Below are 21463 nucleotides of genomic sequence, written 5' to 3'. Positions count from 1 at the left end.
ATGAACCATGCTGTACAGTACGGAGTCCCATTGTAAAGTTATGATACTCACGTTTTGCACGTATAACTTGTATGTGCAACTAGCGATATATACTGTATGTGTTACAGAACTGATATGTACAGTGGCTGACGTGTCAGAATTGATGGCAAAGGTTATAACTAATATAATGTTATCATGATTCTGAAGTGGCAGTACAGTAGAGTACAGTAAAGACAACTACTAAATATCAGTAAAGCAAATACCTGACAGTGTTATGCATATTTTTATAGAGCATGGCCAGTTAAATACAATGTTGTGTTAGAAGGGAGGCCCACTGTCTTTGACTTTGAAAACCCCTGCCATAGAGGCTTTTAGTCTATCCATCAGAGGTGGTTTAAAGGGATAGTTCATCCAAAAAATGTTATTCTGTCATTAATTACTCACCCTCATGTTGTTGAATTGTCGTTTTATATGAATTGAGCGGTTTAGTCCAAATTTTCTGAAGAGACTCGATTTCTTTATATGATTAACAGATTGAATGTAAGCTTTTATTCAAATACAAATTACAAACATTTTACAAAATCCGTTGTGTTAAAGCATGTTCACTTGACGTACAAGAACCAATGAGGTTAATTCTCGTGTGTTACGCAGCACATTTAAGCTTCCGCTAGAACCAATGAGGTTTGTTCTCACAAGTCAAGCAGGTTCGGTTGAGCTTCTGTTTGTGTTTTCTTATTAATGTTTAAATATGAATAAAAGCCTAAATTTAATCTGTTCACCATACAAAGCGATCAAGTCTCTTCAGAAAATTTGGAATAAACCGCTCAATTCATATGGATTAGTTTTACAATCTCTTTTTGAACTTTTTGAAGTGTCAAAGTGGTAGTAGTGTAGCTGTCAACAGAGGGACAGAAAGCTATCCCTTGATGATGAATGAAAAGTCTTACGATGAAGAAAAGACTTATGGGTTTGGAACAATGTAAGGGTGAGTTATTATTGACAGAATTTTCATTTTTGGGATCCTATCCCTTTAAAGGGATACTCCACTTTTTTGGGAAATAGGCTCATTTTACAACTTCCCCAGAGTTAAACAGTTGAGTTTTACCGTTTTCGAATCCATTCAGCCGATCTCCGGGTCTGGCGGTACCACTTTTAGCATAGCTGAAAATAGTCCCCAGCTCTGTAGACTATAGGGTCGACTATTTTCAGGCGCTGCGTCATATCATTACGCCTGCTGGACCCATGGTATGGCAGCAAAGTTTCTTGATTATTACGCAGGAATGAGAGTATAGTTCCATATCAGCCTAGAAAATTGCAACTTTACATTTTCCGTCGGTCTTAGTACACGATGTAACTACAGAAGAGTCAAGTTTTAAATAGGAAAAATATTGAAACTCTTTGGTCATTTTTTTGAGAGAGATGCTAATGGTCTTGTCCGATTCAATGATCTATGCTAAGCTATGCTAAAAGTGATACCGCCAGACCCGGAGATCGGCTGAATGGATTCGAAAACGGTAAAACTCAACTGTTTAACTCTGGGGGAGTAGTAAAATGAGCCTATTTCCAAAAAAAGTGGAATATCCCTTTAACTCTTTCTGCAGATTACATCAATACACCAATAGGTGGCGAAAAGTCTTTATGAGTGAGTGATTAAATCATTCACTTAACCGATTCATTTAAAAATACTGATTCATTCAGGAACGAAAGTTAACAGTATACTTGCATACTAGTACTTTTACTTTTTTCTGTCATATGAAAATGTCACAAATAAAATGCAGTTCCTTAGTCATTTACAATCTTTCTGAGTGAGTCATTTTATCAACCGATTAGTTTAAACACACTGCTTTATTTAGAATCAAAACAGTGCTACTGAGATACTGAGCGATTATTTCCGACATGGCTTCATTTGGAACAATTTTTTTTTGGTGGAGAAAAACTAAATTAATTGGCAATATTGTGTCTCAATATTACTCAATATTTAGGCTACATTTTGTTTATAGAAATGTTGTAAATCGTTCATACAACAGTTCTGTTGTTTAGCACTGTAACATTGCTAAACACCAGAACTTGTGTAATATTGCTTATAGTAGATTGTTGCCTATGCGAAATAAGAATCATACTTTGTTGAGACTATTACATAAGGTAATAGTAAATGTTCAGGAAATAAAAAAGCTCCTCAATGCCCTGTCTCTGCTGCCCCAGATTTGGAGGGTCTGTCAGTTGCAGGCCTGGAACAAGGTACAGAATGGTCTACTACATAAAGAAAACTGCTATGCATTAACTATATGCTTACAGACAAATCTATAGCCCAAAGTTCATAACTCTTGCACAATTTTCATGTTAAGCTATACTTCTGGTTCAAGCTTGACATCACTACTGAGAACGGGTGTTCACATGTGTTATGTATTGGGTGACTGGAGTTTTATGTAAAGTAGGTCTGTCACATACCAGAAGCTTAGTGTCTTAGGAGAGTTCATATGAGCTGTGACATGGGGCAATAGTTTTATTGAAAGTCAATCCTCTTCAGTTATATGCTGAGTCCTGTGTCAATCTTTTAGCATCATTTCCCACACCATGACGGTGTATTTAGGGCTAATACCAACTGTATGAGGAATTTATAGAGTATGTGTAATCAGAATGCCAATATCTAAGGAGGCTTTCTAAAGGGGTCAAGCACAACCTTGTCTTTGCCATTAAATAATTCAAGGCATCTATATGAATGTGGCCTGACCGTCAAAACTTGTCACTTAAAAATCTTACCTGTTTCAGTTTCAATTTCAGGTTTATTGTCTCAAATAAAATATCAGTTCATCAAAGGAAAGAGGCACGTAAAATTGGCACAGTATTTTATTAGAGTGATTATACTGATACAATAGATTTGTACTATACAGGAAGTTATTGACATATTCGCCAAAGGTCGAGTCCGATGTTCCTTTCCATTTCACAAAAATCAAAACAGCTACAAAAACTTGCAAGCACCACTAAATAAATGATCACTGACTTCACTGAACAGTCTTGGATGCTCTGTTCACATAAACACACTACAGTTAGAAAAGTTGAGGTTGACTTCTGTCTTAATTGCTTTTTGTCAGTTTGTAGAAAAGGAGCTTTTCAAAGAATGAGAAAAATATCACAGGTACAACGAATCACACAAATATAGTCATTTACATCAAATATATAAGAAAGTGAGAAATCAGTTATGTGCTTTTTTTTCTTCTTTTTTAAAGATAAGTGTCACTCTGAGGTTTAACGGGAGGTAAAATATCTAGAACTTCCTTTAAAATAATATTAAAAAAAACAAACAATGGGATCAGTGACTGTGTATTTTATAGGTCAATCTCTAGATGTCAGGTTTGGTCTTCCAACCCTTAATGAGGCCTTGTGGTATTGCTAGAGCTAATCCTGGCTATGGACCATTGAGGCGTATGCATACAACAAATTCTGACTGTCTTTGGACAGCCATATAAAGCCATATTGTTGATGCCCAACCTTGTACATTACACCAGACTGTTTTATTTTCTCATATGAACACATTTTCAATAGCAAGCATGTGAGCTACACTCACAACAAATCATCATGCTAGCTAAAGTTAGCCTTCTTTATACATTGGGTGCATGTACAGTGATGGGCTGTAGAGGGCGCAATAGTCAGCCAGTGACTTCCCATGAGTCATAGCACTGGAGCTAAAATGAACTCAGTTTTAGTTGTAACGTTGTTACTGTGTGTAACTGAGTGTTTTTGCAAAAAGTAATACAGGAAACAGAAACAGTCTTCGGGCCAGTTTCTCAACCTGAGAATTCAGTTTCACTATAAATCGCTATAACGCTTTTATGCCTTCAAGTGGTTGACAGCCTTTTTTTTTTTTTAACAACAAGAAAAAAGGTTTTTATTTTATGCAGATGATAATAAATCACTATTGTTAGATTGAAACAGAAAAGCACACGCTGGATAAAAGAACATTGCCAAAAACCTGACTGACTTCAAAGAAGTTATCCAGTGCGCACACACACACACCCACACACACACACACACACACACACACACACACACACACTGAGGTTTAAATGTACATAGCTACACAGGGAAAAAGAGAGAAAAGAGAGAACAACGATACATATGAAACAAACAACAGTCCAGAAACATTGACAATTTCGTAATGGTTTCTATTGTCATAGCACTAAGTCTTCTACTGCCTTACCAAGATCACCATTACAAAAGACTGTATTGAACAAATTGTAGCTATGTGAGGCTACTAATCAACCATCCCTTTCATTGTCCTCTCTCTTCAAAAGTGCATAAATTCCAAATCCAAATTGGACTGAATGTGCAATCAAGCATTACGTCTATAATATGAGGTCTATTGTGATTCCATCTGAATATAACCTTCGACACAACAATACCTTTACTTAAGTCAGTCAACAAACTCACGCTCATGACCACACATATCAAACTGTATAGTTTTAGGTGACCTACAGAGCTGGCAATATGAAGTGTTAACTATAACACTCCATATATACTTGTCTTTTCTGCATGTCTATTTGTGCAAATAGCAAAATTCTTATATGTATTCCAAGATTTTTTGTGAATTTATAACAGCAGTTAATGGAGTTAGATAAGAATTATTTTGTGACTGTTTTGCACAAAAAATTTAATAAAATCTGAAGACAATCCCACGTGGCTTTTATTTATGGAATATAGCAATTATATTTGTCATATAAAAAAACTTTGTCTTATTACCTTATCTCTGTAATTTGTCATTGCAGTGTACTAAATTAATTTCTTTAAATTTGTTTAGCTTGTCCAGCACATCAAAAATAAAGACAGAGAAAATAGATAAGGTGGATATTAAAATCTAAATTAGTGTCTCAACATTCATCATTTTCTTTCTTTTTTCTCTGCAGAGAATATACAAAGACTGTCCATGTTTAGGCCACTAGTGGCATACTGCTAATTATGATGAAATACAATTTTTAAAAGAGATCTACAGTGGCTGATATACATTAGTCTGAGAACTATATTAATTTGATGCAAACAAAAATTTGCCTGTGAGGGATTGAGGCATAGTCCATTAAAAATATCCTAGATCATGTCTAATTTTCACAAACCATATTTTCCCATTTTTGCCTTCTGGAAAATTTGATTTTCAATAGCAGAACAGATTGAACAAAGCACAGCATCCTCCTTTGACTCATTGATTCTTGCTAATTAAATTATTATATCTGGATACATTTTATCTACATAATTTTGTTAACTTCATTAGATGATGACTTTCTTGTATAAACATGTTTTGATACAAAAAAGCCATTTCTATTAGGATAAACCTGTGAAACGTTGCTTGTTTTGAACATCAAGAATGTGGTGTCGATTTAGTTTTCAATGTATGACGATTATATTGTGTCTTTAACAAAGAGTTCATTATTGCAGATGGACTGAGAAAGGCCCACAATACTTAAAATAGTGTAAAGAAGACATCAGTAATTTAAAAATACTAAATGAGAGGTGCTTTGCACATAAAATGGATGGTAATGCACGAAATGACTAACAGAACTCAAAACTGTCTGTTGTTGTTGTAACAAAACAGAAGTGGGAATGTTTCCAACCTTTCATTAATTTGACTTCCCTTAACCTTTCTTTAAAGTGCTAATTCTGACTTGAGCGGAGACTTTTCTATAGCCAGTTTGACAATGTGAAGATTTCTTCAACGCTTTCTCACTCACAGATTCGATGAGGCAATCTGATTGGGTTATTTGCTAAATGCACATATGAGGAATGTGAAAGCTCAGTATTGCATATCTAGAAGACTCAGCAATTTAATTAAAATATAAGGATAAAACATTCAATGTATCTTGATGCTATACTTGACTAGATATGATTCAAAGTAGTCACTTGAGCAAAGCCTGTCATTCTCAGCTGACATTATATAAGCACAGGATTATGGGGGCAGTAACAAGTAGAAGGTGGCTTCTGTCAAGATAAACGTGCTCGCACAACTCCTCGAAATCACTTGTAATAATACTCACACAAATTTCATATCTCACTGTTCACCTTTTGCCATCACTCCTTGTAACGGTCCTTATCCAGTCAAGGCCCTGATTATGAACGAATTCAGTAAACACAACAGTAGACTAAATTAGACACTAAATGTGTAGCAAGCGGATTGTAAAAAAAAACAAAAACAAAAAAACAGGTCAGGCATTGCAATATACAACCCAAAATTGTCATGTCCAGCTGATTTAAAAGGAAAGTCTCAAGATTAATATTACATATGAGACGACTCAAATGATCACACACATTCTTGTGTAAAAAGATATAACATTACAGTAACCTGGATATGAATGTCATAGGAAAGCAACACAAAGTAACAAAAAGCAAAGTAACAAAAAGAAAATCTGCTCTTCCTTGTCCCTCTTTGAGTTCATGGCAGTGATGGGGAAAGTTTTGTGAGTCTTTGTGGTTGAAGCAAAAGCATTGGACACCAAGCAAAAACAAATTTTATTCAGTTGATCAACTTTATGTGATTTCTCAAATTAATCAAGTAAGGCTAATTGATGTATTTCTTGGAAAGAAATCAACTCCCTATCACTGCTCTATGGTGTTCAGAAGGCCCTCAGCAACCTGTGCTGGAGCGGCCCTCAATGCTGACCTTCAGCTGATGTGGGAGGAAGGAAAATTTGGGTAAAATCTGAGGGTCCTCTTGCGACCTCCACATTTCTCCTCTCTCTGGGGCAGACCATCTCCTCTTGCGGTTAACTGCTCTCTCTGCACTAGATGTGTATGTTTTTTCTGCCTGGTTGTTTTGGTTGACCAGTGTCTGAGGATTTATGCCCCCGTTCTCTGAGAGGGTCAACACATTTCTTTGGTTGGAAGTCTCAACCACTGTTCCTTCGACACTATTCTCCACTCTTGATGTCATTTTGTGTCCTTTCTTAAGATCCTCCATTTGGGTTGGTCTTTCCTCAATGGACCCATTGTTTTTGGCTGATTTCAAAGGGTTGTTGTGTTTCATCACAGACGCTGAACAATTATTTTTCTTTTGAATGCTATTTTTTAGGCTTTTAAGGGTGAGAGAGATACAAACATCACCCACAGAGAGTTTGGCACAGGATAGAGCTAGCAACTGGGTGGTGCGGTCAGGGCAGCAGGATGACCAACCTTGACCAAACACAAAGAAGGGGTATTCCACCAGGACTTCTACACACACCTAAAATAGAGAAAATATATATATATATTTTAGTTCCAAAGGTTCATTCAGCACTACCGAAGATTACCGCTAACATAGTAAGTGAGTTTGATTTAAAAAGAAACGGACTAACCTGGGCTTTGTTCTCTCCCACCGAGAACTGTATGATGACAGCATTGGGTGTTCGGCTGCACTCTATGCGCTCTACAGTGCTGGAGTCAATCTTCAGTTCTCCACTCACCTCTGCACTTTGCACAAAGTCCTCTGTTCGCAAATCCTCCACACGCTTCAGCTCACCGTCTGCCAACTGGATAATAGAGCCCTTCATGAAGAATGGTGGTAGACCCGCTGATGTTGATGATGGTGAGCTTTGAGGACTTGTAGATGTTGGAGGTGTTACAGGGACTGGAGATCCCACTACACTGGCTGAAAGAACAGGCAGCTGTATTTGGCTTGGACTTGGCATGGCACAGGGAGCATGACATCCATCAGACCCTGTGATGTCTTTACCATTGGCTAGGACTGAAGCTGCAGGTGGGGATGTATTAATAAAGGTCTGAGGCAGAGCTGTTGATGCATTGGCTACACTAGGGATGACAGAACAGTGGGTGACCTCTGGCTCAGCAGTAGATGGATTGATGTTAGTGGCACTAACCGGAATGAGCAAGGAGGGGTTGCCTGAGATCACCACGTGCTGTGGCAGGTTGCTTTGATAACCAGTTACTGCTTGCTGGGGTCCACCAGAAGCACTAGTGATGTAGCCAATAATTGGGAGCTGTGTGGCAGGATAAAGACTGGTGGAGAGCTCCTGTTGGTGAGTGTTGTGAGGAGCCTGCAGGAGTGTGTGCTGGGAGATGGTGGAGGCCGGAGAAACTTGGTTGTCTGAGGAAGTAAGAGCGGACACTCTGGACATTGGCTTGCCTAGGCAGATACCTCCTCTCTCAGCAAGGTGCAAAGATGAGTGGTCCTTGGCCAAGATATTTTGGAACTCAGAGTTACTGTTTGCTGCAAGGTGGCTACTGGATACCAACATCAGCGATGTCTGCAGTCCTGCTCTGTCATGAGCGCTATATTCTGCTGGGAGCAAAACCTGAGCTTGGGTCTGGAGGCCCAGGTTATGATTTTGCTTGTGGCTCTGGTCACCTTCTGGTTGGCTAGAGATCCCTTTGGCCATAGTAGTACTGTGCTTGACAACTGTAACCTCTCCTAGTGCACCATTTTGCACCTCTCTGGGATGGGAGTCCAGCTGCTTTGCAATGAAGCCATCGGTGTAATGTAGAACCACTTGAGAGGGGGTGAGAGCCAGGGCATGAGGGGCAAGGACAGTTGAGTGTGGATGAATTTGAAGGGGCAGTTGGACAGAAGGGGAGGAAACTGTCAAACCCAAAGGAGCACTCTCTACCTGAATGCATTGACTGTGGGAAACATTTGATATAGAAGAAATCACATGATGACTCTGTGAATCAAGGCTGGATGCTTGGGAGATGACAGCTGTTGTGGCCAAGACCTCTTGTGGTGTCCTCCGTGGCTGTGTTGGACTGGATGTGGATGGTACAATCTGTGAAGAGATATAACTTGTATAGGGCCCTATGAGCTGGAGATTGGGGGGAAGTTGTGTATATTGGACGGAGCCTATGGTTTGAGGAAGGCTTGTGGAGAGAACCGTAGGATTGGCTGTTAGCACGGTAGGCCCAGAGAAGACTCCTCTGTATGTGGAACTATTGGAAGAGAATGAAAAGCCAGCAGATGAAGTAGCTGGAGGATATTCTGTCACCACAGTGAGAGCCTTATTTGATGGTGGGGGGCTGTCAGGATCTGCACTGTTGCTCTGTAATGGGCCTGCATTGTTGGGGATGTGGGCCATGCTAGCCATGGTAGCAACGCTGGCTAGCCAAGCCAAATTCTCTCCACTCTGGCTCTCACTAACAGCAGCTGACACTAGCACCTGCTTCTCTTCCAGAGCTAAAATCTCCCGCTTCTTCGGCGGAAGACACTCATTACAGCGCTCCTGGTTAGACTTCATGGTCTTGGAGTTTTTCCTGTATTTTAACCCACTTGTCTTGATCAGGATTTTTAGAGTGCAAAGTAGAACTCAATTGTCAAGATTTTCATAGTTGTATTACTTTGCTCCGCTTTTACCTTGGTCTTGCGTATTGTCAGGACTCTTGTAATGAAAGGATCCATGTGCTTCATGTGGAATCATCTCTCACTGATGGTTATAAGTCCGTACCTTCATCAGACAGACAAAAAACAAAAATGAGAAACTGCATCCTTTATGCACTGCCTTTGAGTCATCTGCCTAAAAGTAGCATATTATGTTTTTGTTTTTTTTACCTTAACATCCATTCAGTTATGAGTGCCAAATAAAAAAAATAGCTTGAAATGGCACATAGCCTACTTGAATTTGATTAGTAACTGAAAATTGAGAGTGGTGAGTGGTGCAGGTATGACATTACTTTGTAGGCCAACCGGCAGTTAGCATCACACTGGTTCCCTCGACACAAACCCAGTAGGATTTTCCCATAGGCTTTTGGATTATTGCTAAACGTGAAAGCGTCTTGAGCTTGTGTTCACCACAGACCTTATTTCAGCCATTTAACCAAAGCCCCATTAAAAAAACCCATTGACTTCAGGACGATGGAACCGGAAGTGCTAAAATGCGAACTCGCTTCCGCGTTTTGGCCTACAAAGTGTTGTCACACCTGCACCACTCTATAGCTAACTGGCCCATGCTAACCAAGCCATAACTTCAGCATTTCTACTGACCACTCTGACTTCCTTTTCAATTCCAAGTGTTAGCCGTGTAAACCACACTTTATCAGTTTAGTGACAAAGACAACTTTAATGTGTTCATTCAGTTGAGTAGAATGGTAATACGTTTTGAGTAAAACTCACATTTTATTCAAGTGATAATTTATAGTTATATCAGGGACTTCAGATAACACATCTCCATCATCAAATCTGAATCCAAATCCTCCTCATGCTTCAAGGGCTCAAGCTCATAATGTTTGCATATACATAATGTCCATCTACATACATCAGTGAGGATAAAGAGAGCACAGGGTGCAAACTTAACATGCAGTGAGAGTGTGTGGACAGGAAAAAGATGAAGGAAGAGAGAGACTGAGAGAGAGAGAGAGAGAGAGAGAGAGAGAGAGAGAGAGAGAGAGAGAGAGAGAACACTGGCTCTCCTGACCCACATTGAGCTCTGCCTGCAAGCGAGCAGGGTTATTGAGTTAGAGTGTAACAGCGGAGAAGACAGAGAGAGAGAGAGAGAGAGAGAGAGAGTGTGTGTGCGGGAGGGGGGAATAGAGGCAGGGAGGGAGGGAGAGATCCCTTCACCACAGTAGATCTGCACCAATCACTGTCCTACTTTCCCCTGCTACAGCGTACACCACACACAGCCATTAAATGCTTCAGTCTATTGTACACAGCTCACAATACACACACGTACACATCAGCATATCCATTGGACTGATACGCACTTATGCATATGTGATTTGGTGCAGAGTGCTCATGAATCAAAGAACAATAGAATGGTATGATCACTAGATCACAATTTTACACTGTTCAACACATACAACGTAACAAAAATACATAAAAACATTACATTTAGATATAACTGCTGCATTCCCCTGTACCATTTCATGCAATCACAGGGATCCATAACAAACATTTGTGAGTGACACATCCTAAAACTGGAGGAAAAACACAAAAATTCACAATGCTGGCAGACAATATTGTTTACCATTAACCTCACCAGACAGACAGCCATTCACTGGATTGTACAAATGCTTTAATGAGAGATTGAATCTGTAGATATCAAGACCAATCGACTAAGAATTATAATAAAATAAGACTAAAATAAGACTAAGAAATATAATAAGAATTCTGAATGCAATATATGAATGGGCTTTGTGTTTCTAAGATGTACTACAGCCGTCAGTATACTTGCATGCATTAAATTGCTGGTTCCTTATATATACAAGGAGAAATCATATTTCAGCTTAGATGAGAACTTAAAAGGAAACATTTGTGAGAAAGTTTCAAGAATACGTACATTTCACACATTATTTGTGTGTGTCTGTATGTCTACTTCTCTCTTACTGGGTGTTATATTTGCCTGTCTATTTGCAGGGAGTTTCAAAGAGCACTGAAATACACCCACAATTCAAAATAGCTAACTTAAACTAAGCCTGCAAGGCAATACAGCTGCACAGACATAAAAGTAATGCTTAATTTCTATTTTCTTTCTCCTTTCAGTGCCACAGAGCTGTAGTCCATGACAACAACAGATGGGTTTTTTATTGAAAAAACCTCAATGAGAGTATTTTATATCCCTTAAACCTACATTTAACCCTCGGAAACCTTTAGAGCTTTATTAAGACATTGTTTAATTTCTTAAATAAATCATAGGGATTTCAGTTGTAGGTTTTACTATCCCTTATAGGGACATCTAGTGGCTGGCCAAAGAGCTAGATAGATTAACAACTTGCAGTATCCTTCTAGTTCTTTAACAGCAGATCTCATACTCTGCAGGCCCACTGCAGATCAAATGTCATCAACGCAACATATTCACACCAATAAACCCGTGCAAACACATTAACACACTAATAGTAAATAAACCGATACTAATGTAAGATGTCTGAATAATTGACACAAAACAAAGACTTCAGAATGTAAATATTCCCATTTCACAAATGATCCGCTATACAAACAAATAGGTAATAAAATTTTGCTACGTATTGCAACACAAAGTTATTTCTATGCATGCAAAATCTTCAGGAAAACATTACTTGCATGGTGCTGTGACACCTTTTTCAATGATGTCATCTCAGAGATGACTGAGCCCGTGCCAATGATAATGTATACAAATACAAACATAACTTCTCTAAAATGAAATGCTCATATTAACGTCTTTCCTGAAAAAACCTGCCTATCTACTAAAACGGCTTTTCACTCATGTCCATTTAGCGCCCGTAAGCAGCTCCTTTCTGCACTTAACGACCTTTTATATGGGTGCCTGTCCCTTTAAGAGGCAGTCTAGGGAGTCCTAAGCTAGACATGAATCCAAACAGAGCTGTTGCTGCCTTTACAAAGGCTAAAGCCTGTTTCTCTACTCTCACCCTACAAGCAAAAGAGCACAACATGCAGAGTAACACTGAAACATTTGCACAGAATTGCAATTATTTCTGCAAAGCCTATTGGTAATTATACTAATAATATACTATAATAATACAACAATTTCTCAGATACATGCACATTATATCTTCTCTTCTTGGAATTGAAGAATAATCGTGCAATAGGCATGTATGATTGAAAAACAATCAAACATTCCATCTAAGGGTGATGCCTTACCTTTCTTTATAGGGGAGCCTTTAACAACTCTCTCTCTCTCTCTCTCTCTCTCTCTCTCTCTCTCTCTCTTTCTCTCTGCACTACGAGTGTAACTCACTCTACCCACTGGCAAGCTGTCCTTTGTCCAGGTTTAGCTCAGCTATCAGGTCACACACGCAGTCCTCTGATTTATGTCTTCTTCCATGTCCAATGTTCCCCCTGCCTTCACTCTCTTCCACTTCCTTCGACAATTGCTCGGTGGGCCGAGGGTAAAGGAAGTCCCCTTGTCTGCGCTGTTTCACTAGCCCTACGTGTGAGAGCTACAGCGTATGTTATGCAAGGCACACTGACTGCCAGCTCTCTCTCTCTCTCTCTCTCTCTCTTGCTCTTCACACATACACACACAGTGCTCTAGAGAACACGGCTCCTCCTCCCCCAGTCAGCCTCAGCAGCCTCATCAGGTATTCATTCAAAAAACACACTCCACTTGGCAGGGCGCCCAGACTACACACACATGGAGAGACAGAGAAAGAGAGCGAGAGAGAGAGAAGGAAGGACAGGGAGAGGGAAAGGGAGGGAGGGAGGAAGAAAAATTGTGAGCAAGGGACCGAGCATACTAGAAGGAACACGTACCCTCACGTAGACCACTGCACTCGCGAGAAACACAAACACACCACAGACCATGAAATTCTCTTGAGAGAGTCTTAGTGAGGGTTTCTAGGCGTTTTCTCGCTTTCTTTCTACAACTAATTAGTTTCTCTCGGTGGAAAACTAATTTAGTGCCTCACCACCATTACGTGTGATCAGAATAAGCACATTTGCATTGAGCTATATAAGTCTGCCCTAAAATAAACCCAGAAGGTTTCCCTAACGTTAGTGTATGCTACCCGCATGGTTATTTCTTTGGAAACCAATTACTGATGGCACATATACTAACATTGCAGGGAGGTTTTGTGTGATAACGTATAGAGAACCATTGTAGCACGTATACTAAACGTTCTGTAATTGGATAAATTCATGTTTAATGTTTCATTATCATTAGCCTAGGCCTACACTTGACTCCCAGAATTGCACAATTACTCACATATTCGACTCAAAAGCCCCCTATTGTCCAACACAATATTCAAAGGTCCATTACTAAATATTAAGTATAGAAGAATACACCAAAAACAAGCACATTTTATTATAATGCAAATGCACGCACCAAAATAAGCACATACACAAACATAGAAACCCATATGTCTCTCACATTAAGCATGCAAAGTAGTTGCAATTCACCCTCAGGGGGAACCACATTCAAATAGTCACTTGTTCCATCACACACACACACACTCACATACAAAAATGTTATCTTCCCACACAACCTTGAGAAGATCTGAAAACACCCTGTGTTTGAAACACGTACTGTCAACCAGGAGAAATGCTGGGAACATAGAAAAGCCATCAGCAATATGTAACCTCTAATATTAGCCTGGCCTGGTTTACTCTCTCTGAACAGATCTTAGCTCTGCATTGGGTGTGTTTGCCAAACCACAGACAGAAAGCCATCATATAGTATATGAAAGGAAACTCCTTTTAGGACAACTCAACACACTAAACTTAGACTTCTTCAAAAATGGACATCTCTCAATGTGTCGTCTTCTTGATCTTGATGAGGAATCCCAATCTTCTTTTGTGTCATCAAGGTTTTGAAATCTTAAACATAAACTAATAAATATTATTAGTTTACATGAGTAAAACACACATGTAAAATTGAATGTTTATCACAAAGTATCACAGTTTTCACATAATTATTAAGCATCAACTGTTATAAGACAATTATATACATTATTTCTATAAATTTTTTCTTGCCGGAGGCAACAGGCGTCCAGCAGCTTCGGCTGAGACTGTTAAGAAGACTCAGAGAATACCTGTACTATTTTCACTCTGGATGGCTCAGTGTCTAAACCCTAAAAAGCCCTACAGAGAGACAGTCTTTGATATATCTCCATTCCTTCTAATAGCAGGAGATTTGGGGAGAGTTGCTATGTTACTGTTTGTTGAGGTATTGCCTTAACCAGTCACTAGGGAGATGAGATGAAAGAGCGATGAAGTGTTCTGTCTTAGTTTCTCTGTTTCTGTTTTCTTCTTCTTCTTCTTACTATTATTAAATTACAATTACTATTGTTATTGTTAATTTTCTCATGATGCAGCATTCTCCATCTAAAACTGATCGGGCAGACCGAACCATAAGCCGTAGAGACTTGAAACTGTAAGGGCTGGTAGTACTCACACCGCCTACAACGTCACCAAAGGCGCGCCCCGAACGGCCTGACGCCGTAGCAGCGCTGTAGCAGCGGTCAAAAGTACGAAATGGCTCATAACTCCTAAACCGTTAGGCGTAGGCGCAAGACTTGTCTTATATCGTTGGAATCCTTGGCTTAAGGCGGACAAACACCCTGCTCACCGTTCAGGCACCATTTTCGAGTAAATTGAGGTTTCTTGAAAATCCCACTTTTGCAAACTACTCCTAGGTTGTTGGCCTGATCGGAACCAAACCACTGCAGAAATATTCTCTGGAGAGTGACTATCAAAAAAAAAATCGAAATTTCTATTCACGGTCGCTAAGGGAAACCAAAATGTTCGATATGATACTAAAACAGCTATAACTTGTGAATGGAAAGAGATATTTTCTCTAAACTTGGGAAATGTTTATGAGCTCAATATGAGGTCACATGAAAAAAAATCACGACGACTGGCCACTTGGTGGCGCTATAACCGGGAAAAAAATCATGAAAATGGCTAAAACCGCACCCAACTGTTTGTCCGATGAAAGTTGGCATGCAGTGTCTTTGTCCAGGGTGCCATGATAGTCTATGAGAACATTGGCAAATCTCAAAAAACTTAGTATGCATCATCGGCACAATGCCCTGAAGGAGCCTGAGAAGTTTCAAGCGAGCGTTTTTCATGGGAGTGACCTCCTTACTTATGGTTTGTGTAACGGTGTCATCCTTAAAAAACTTGCGATTATCTTCGAAACCGATCGAGACAAAACCACCACAGGAAATTTGAAAACATAGACGCCTAAACAATAACGCTCAAATGTCAAAATTATGATAGGAACTGACAAAAAAATCCAATCAATGTCGCCCATGGATCATTTTTATGCTCTCATAAATATAATTGTCTAAACTTCAAAACGAAATTAGATATTTACAACAAATTTGACACACATATGTATGGGCACACTTTGAGGACACCTAATAAAAGTGGTGGAGATCAAGCAAGACATGGTGCTATAACTGTCAGAAAACTTTAAAAAACATATTTTTATTTAGTAAATTGCCTGTATTGGCTGTAAATTGTCTTTTCCATCTATGATCTAATTTAATTTTTTTATTTGAATCCCCATTAGCCACTACCTAGGCATTGGCTACTCTTCCTGGGGTCCCAACAAGTAAAAATACAAAACTACATTTAATCAACAACAATAAAAAGTCATGTCAATGAAACATACTAACCCAACATTCATTCCAAATATCAAAAACAACAATGTTCCTTTAAATATATATATTTTTTAACAAATTTTTCTTGTTAAATATGTAATATCAATGGTAAATCATTCCATATTTTCATTCCTCTGTACATTACAGTCTGTTGTTTTGCAGTGGTTTTCGAAACAGGAAATAAAAAATATCCCTTTTTATGCATGCCTGGTGTTAAAATTATGACTAGTACTACTATACAAAAGTTGAGAGTACAGTACATTAGGAACTCTAGACACAGAAATATTTCTTATAAACAAAGCAGAGAGACAATCCATCACCGGTGCATTCTTATTATATTAGCCCTTCTATTTTTTTGTCTTTACTCGATGCACTCGACCACACCACTGGGCAATAATCTAAGCAAGAACCATTGTTTGCACAATTTTAGAAATACAGTGTTGTGGTAAAAAGTTTACACATCTATTAATAACTGACAAACCTCTTGTCTTCCCATACCTGTTGCATATTTTCTATTTGTTTTGACCACTTCAGCCTACTGTATAATATAACTCCAAGAAGTCTCATTTCCTCTACTTGTTCAATAGGCACATTCTTTAAAGACAGATGTAACTTTTGATGCAATCAACTTTTGATGCAATTTGATGCAAACACAATGCTTTTGGTTTTTATCAAGGTTAGAATCAACTTATTATTCCGTACCTACTTTATGACCAATTGTATTTCCTCATCCAAAGCAGTAGACAACTGGTTAATTGATGTTGCAGGTAAATATAATGTTTTATCATCTGCATACATGACTGTCCATGCACACTTTAAAACAAGAGGAAGATCATTTGGGCACCTTGAGGCACACCACATTGCAACTCTTTCACATCTGAATAACTTCCATTATAAAATACACATTGTCCCATTAGACAGTTAACTTTTAAACCAATGTACAGTAGGAGAAGTAAATTTATAACATTTCAGTTTATCCAGTAATATCTTTTTACACATGTGCTTAAAGGCCTTAAACCACTTGAAACCCAATAAATGCTGCTTGCAGCTTTAATTATTTTTAGTTTTGCCCTCACTCTCAGGTCTCAGGTCTCATAAAACTCAGATTAAACAGACATAACTACAGTGAAAGAAAAATTGGATGCGTCACAAAGAGGAAATGCACTCACAATGGTCCATGATCAGGTCCATTTTCTTCTCAAGGACATCCAGTCACTTTTGCAAACCCCTGGAGCAAAACAATATTGCATAATTCCATAATTACTGTTCTGTTTGCTGTATTAACTACTGACACCTGTTCAGTCTTCACACTGAAAGAACATTCACCCTACAGATTGAACCTTCCTGAAATGTCTCAGAGATACTGAGACATGTCCTAACATGTCCAGACATGTTTGAGGGGGACAGGACTTTGCAGTGGACACAAGCTAACATAATATTTGATGTAGTAGAGGACCAACTTAAGTTAACAAAATTTAGGTCACAGAATTTAGAAAATAAATGCATTTAACAAATAATATTTAAGACATTTTAAATGATTCTGTATGGTAGGCTTCTAATTCAAAGCCAGCGAAGATAAATATGAGATAGTTACGTCATTTATTCATATAATAGCTATTCTACTTGGATTAGCAAGACTAACCATAAAAATACGTTTTTTTTGCCATGAGTTGCTCAGAACTAGCTAAATTTATGATACCATTGTTATCTAATTTTATTTTTTAATTTGAAACATTAAAATGCAATCTTGACAATCAGTTTTAGAGGTTTCGGTCTCTCCCTATTCCTGTAGATAGGAGCTATTTTTGTAGGATGTTGCCAATATGGCCACTGAGAAAACTGACTTCCCCTAAAGGGACTTTTCTAATGGAAGGCAACCAGTCCGGTGCCATGAGTGATCTGTACACACTTCGAACTGGAAAGTCCCTTGATTTAGGAGGTACTATGCCATCTCTGAGCATGTGGGAAGATTATGCAAGGACCTGTGTTGCCGAGGTAACAAGGACAGGGTCTACAAATTTCTCAAGGCTTCCACCTCGAGAATTTTTCTCTGAGTCATGCGTTATGTGAAATTGTATGTACGCATGTGAACATATTAAATGCTTTTATAGAATTCACCTTTTAACACTATATTTGTCCAGCAAAAATTGTTGCACCCTTAAATCAATGGACATTTGACATGAGGTACGGTTAAACTGACAATATGTTCAGGACATATGACATGTTTGTGTGCTTGCAAGGCCCAACTGACTGTAAAACAGATGAGCTGTTAAACTGCTAAGAAATCACATAATCAGTTATTTTTTTTGTACTATTTTGCAGGTACAATGTTGTTTGGACCCCTGACTTTCAGAAATCTTCAAAAGTCATACAGGTTTGGAATGGCATTCAGGTGACAGATGATGACAAAACTTTCATTTTTGGGTGAACTATCGCTTTCAAGTACTCTACTGACTTCTTAAACAGAGCCGACCACAACAACAGACAGCCAAACCTTTCTGAAAGTAAAATGTTTTTCCATGTCTTTCAGAGCCAGTATTTCAAACATTAAGCCAAAAATAGCTCTGGCCTACACACTTCTGCTGAGAATACACAAGGAGCAAGGACAAGAATGGTTGAAGGAGCAGCTCGACCACTTTACAAGCACAGACATGAAGAACATCATCTTTGTTTTCTTTAACCATTGCCAAGGGGTTAAGGAGGCAACGTTCAGTGGTCAGAAGTGCTGAATGCCTAATAAAAGTGAAAACCCATACTGGCCACAAGATATGTGAGGCTTCCAGTAAGGAATGCAATAACATTCTCTTTATCAGACACTCAAAAGGCTTAATACTAAGGGCAAGGGAGGGGCACTGCAGCCTCAATAGTGGTTTTGGCAGCCTAACAGAGAAAGGAAACATAAGAAAACACACAAACAGCAATTATAAAACCACGCTATTATAAAGCCATTACTAGAGTATCCATCTCTAATCACGGTCACTGCTTCGCCGCAACAGTACTGGAAAATGGTTAATTCTACGCAGAAACATGAAATGTAGAATTATAGAGCAAACCATGTGAAAATTGATTTCCTCGCTTTTGCTTAACAAATATGACATTTGTAGATTTATACAGTTGCATTTCACTTTTAATGCATAATAAATGTTGTCATTCACGGAAAATTGTTCCTGCTCCATTATGTCTTACAGGCTGGCAAAGATTATTTTGAATATTGTTTTTCTCTATTGGTGGAAACACTGAGGTCAACATGTGGTTTGGTCATGTCGCTGTAAATCTGTTTTTCCTTGCGTGGCAACATTATTTCTATAGACCAAAGGTGCTCAAACTTTTTACTACCACTTTGTACTTTAAAGGTACACTCTAAAGAAAAATGGTTCTAAACAGCACCAAATTAGGTTTTTTTGGCTTGTAACAATAGCAGAACCCTTTTTGGTGCTAAATAGAACCCTTTTTATAAGGTTCCATAAAGAACCATGCTTTGAACGTGCTATAGGACTTTAATGGTGTTATAAATAACCTTTTCAACGCTATTTATTTTCATTAATATTAGTATGTTAGTATCTTCATATTATTAATATTACTATGATTAATATTATTTTTTATTTAAAAAAGCCCTCTATCTGCCTGGTCTTATATCTTGTTGCCTCTATTTGGGTTTTACTTTTTTTTTTTAAACAGCATGTTGTGTCAATTAGGTACTTTTTTTTATCGACATGGCAGATTGTAGCAAAAATGACAGTGCTCTAACAACAGAGGTTAGCTGAATACATTAATAAATAACAAATGACATTGAGCACGATTTAGATGTAATGAAGACCAAGTTCCACTGAAATATCTTCACAATCCCCAATGATGCTTTACGTCCTTCATGTGTGTATTCTGAGTGGCAGTTTCTCTCTGCAGATGATGAGGATATGATACGTGACAGCATCTGAAATACACAATTGAGTTTGGAGTTACATTGTGTCTCTTCCATTTGTTCTTTAAGGCCCAAATTAACAAAAAATGGACAGAATGAGCCCTTTACCATGTTAAAAGGAAAAAGTGACAAAGTCATGCTATATCTTTAATGTTTTTTTGGGGTATGTTTAGGCATAAAGTCATAATAAAAAAAAATCAAACAATATGGATCATAAATTGCATATCTCTGTTACTTACTTTGTGGAGAAGATGAGGATCCTTTAACTGAACAGAGCATGAACATGTTCTATTAAATTAAAAAGAGAAAAATACATGATTGTTACAATTTTTAAAGTTATAATTTATAGACATTTTAAGAAAGAAATCACTACCTGTTGAGAGTATGTTGACAGTCTGTGTAGTAACTGTAGTTGTAGCTGAGCTCCAGAAAATCAGTAATGAGGAGGCTTTGACAGTTACAGATTTGAAAAACAAAAAGGCGGGAGTAAAGAACCCTAAACTCTAACACAAAGAACCATTTCAGCATATAAAGGGTTCTTCAGGACGATAGGGTACTAAATAGAACTGTTACTGCGTGTAAAGAACTGTTAAAGAACCTTCTTTTTTTTAGAGTGGAGGGTAGGCAATTTGTTTTTTTTATTAACACTTTTTGCTACACTGGTGAATTTGTTTGCATTTTACCTTAAAGACAGAACTACTTCTGTTAATAAAAAAAATAAAAAAACTTGAATTTGACTTGGTTACATGAGACTCACAGACAGCGGTTACACAAACAAAACTAGACAAGATACAATGGAAACATGAGGGCTATTTATACACCAAGACTAATGACTGTGAACAATCAAGACGATCAACCAATAAGAACACGTCTCCGGCACAAACACCGGCATGGGCACCGTCTCTGGCACGGACACTGGCATGGGCACGGACACCAGCACGTACACCATCTCCGGCACAGACACCGTGTCCAGCATGGTCACCGTCTCCGGCAGGGACACCGTCTCTGGCATGGTCACCGTCTCCGGCACAGACACCATCTCCGGCACGTACACCGGCACAGACATCGTCTCCACCATCTTCTTCCCTCCATGAGGGACACCGGCAACTAACCAACTGTGTTTATGTAAACCTTACGTGTATTTGACAGTTTTAACCCAAGAAGACTCGAAAGATAACTAAGTCCAGTAACCAGGCGCTGTTTGACAGGCTTTTAAGTGCATGTGCGCTTCGGGTGTATGTGCTCAGTGTATGCCGCAAGGCTTTAAAGCACATGCAAATAATGAACTTTTGTGAATTGCAGTATCACATGAGTGTAACTCGACCTCTCCGTTAACATGTGATGTGAATGTATGTCACATTGTACAGTATGTTGGGACGGAGGCGCCAGAACTGCAACTGATAGGAATACACTGTAACACGATACTATGATATTTCTTCAAAAGCAGATTGTGGAGACATTTTAATCGTCCACGATCAAAAAATCGTGATATAGCTCACCCCTATGTATACCTTCTGTGTCTCAGGACCAAAAAATGTTCGTCCAATCATTGCATTCAGTCCG

At 38.6% G+C, this 21463-nt stretch overlaps 1 protein-coding gene across 4 annotated transcripts; it reads right to left on the bottom strand.

Moving 5' to 3' along the window:
• Window positions 1–2808: 2808 nt before the first annotated feature.
• atxn1b (ataxin 1b) lies at window positions 2809–17422 on the bottom strand. Of its 4 annotated transcripts, none has more exons than XM_082149667.1 (3): window positions 17151–17422; window positions 7293–9389; window positions 2809–7180 (listed from the first exon to the last, which is right to left on the bottom strand). In XM_082149667.1, exons 2-3 carry the CDS (start codon window positions 9180–9182, stop codon window positions 6587–6589), a joined length of 2484 nt encoding a protein of 827 aa, XP_082005793.1. In that variant the 5' UTR covers window positions 9183–9389; window positions 17151–17422; the 3' UTR covers window positions 2809–6586. The 4 variants fall into 4 exon arrangements, with proteins under 4 accessions (XP_082005793.1, XP_082005791.1, XP_082005792.1 ...); XM_082149665.1 differs by lacking the exon at window positions 17151–17422 and adding an exon at window positions 12518–13355; XM_082149666.1 differs by lacking the exon at window positions 17151–17422 and adding an exon at window positions 12624–13355.
• Window positions 17423–21463: the final 4041 nt, after the last annotated feature.

Source organism: Leuciscus leuciscus (genome assembly GCF_965113295.1).
Source record: "Leuciscus leuciscus genome assembly, chromosome: 20".
NCBI classification, from domain to species: domain Eukaryota; kingdom Metazoa; phylum Chordata; class Actinopteri; order Cypriniformes; family Leuciscidae; genus Leuciscus; species Leuciscus leuciscus.
Note: the sequence above shows the minus strand (reverse complement) of the source record. Positions and strands in the feature narration are given on the sequence as shown.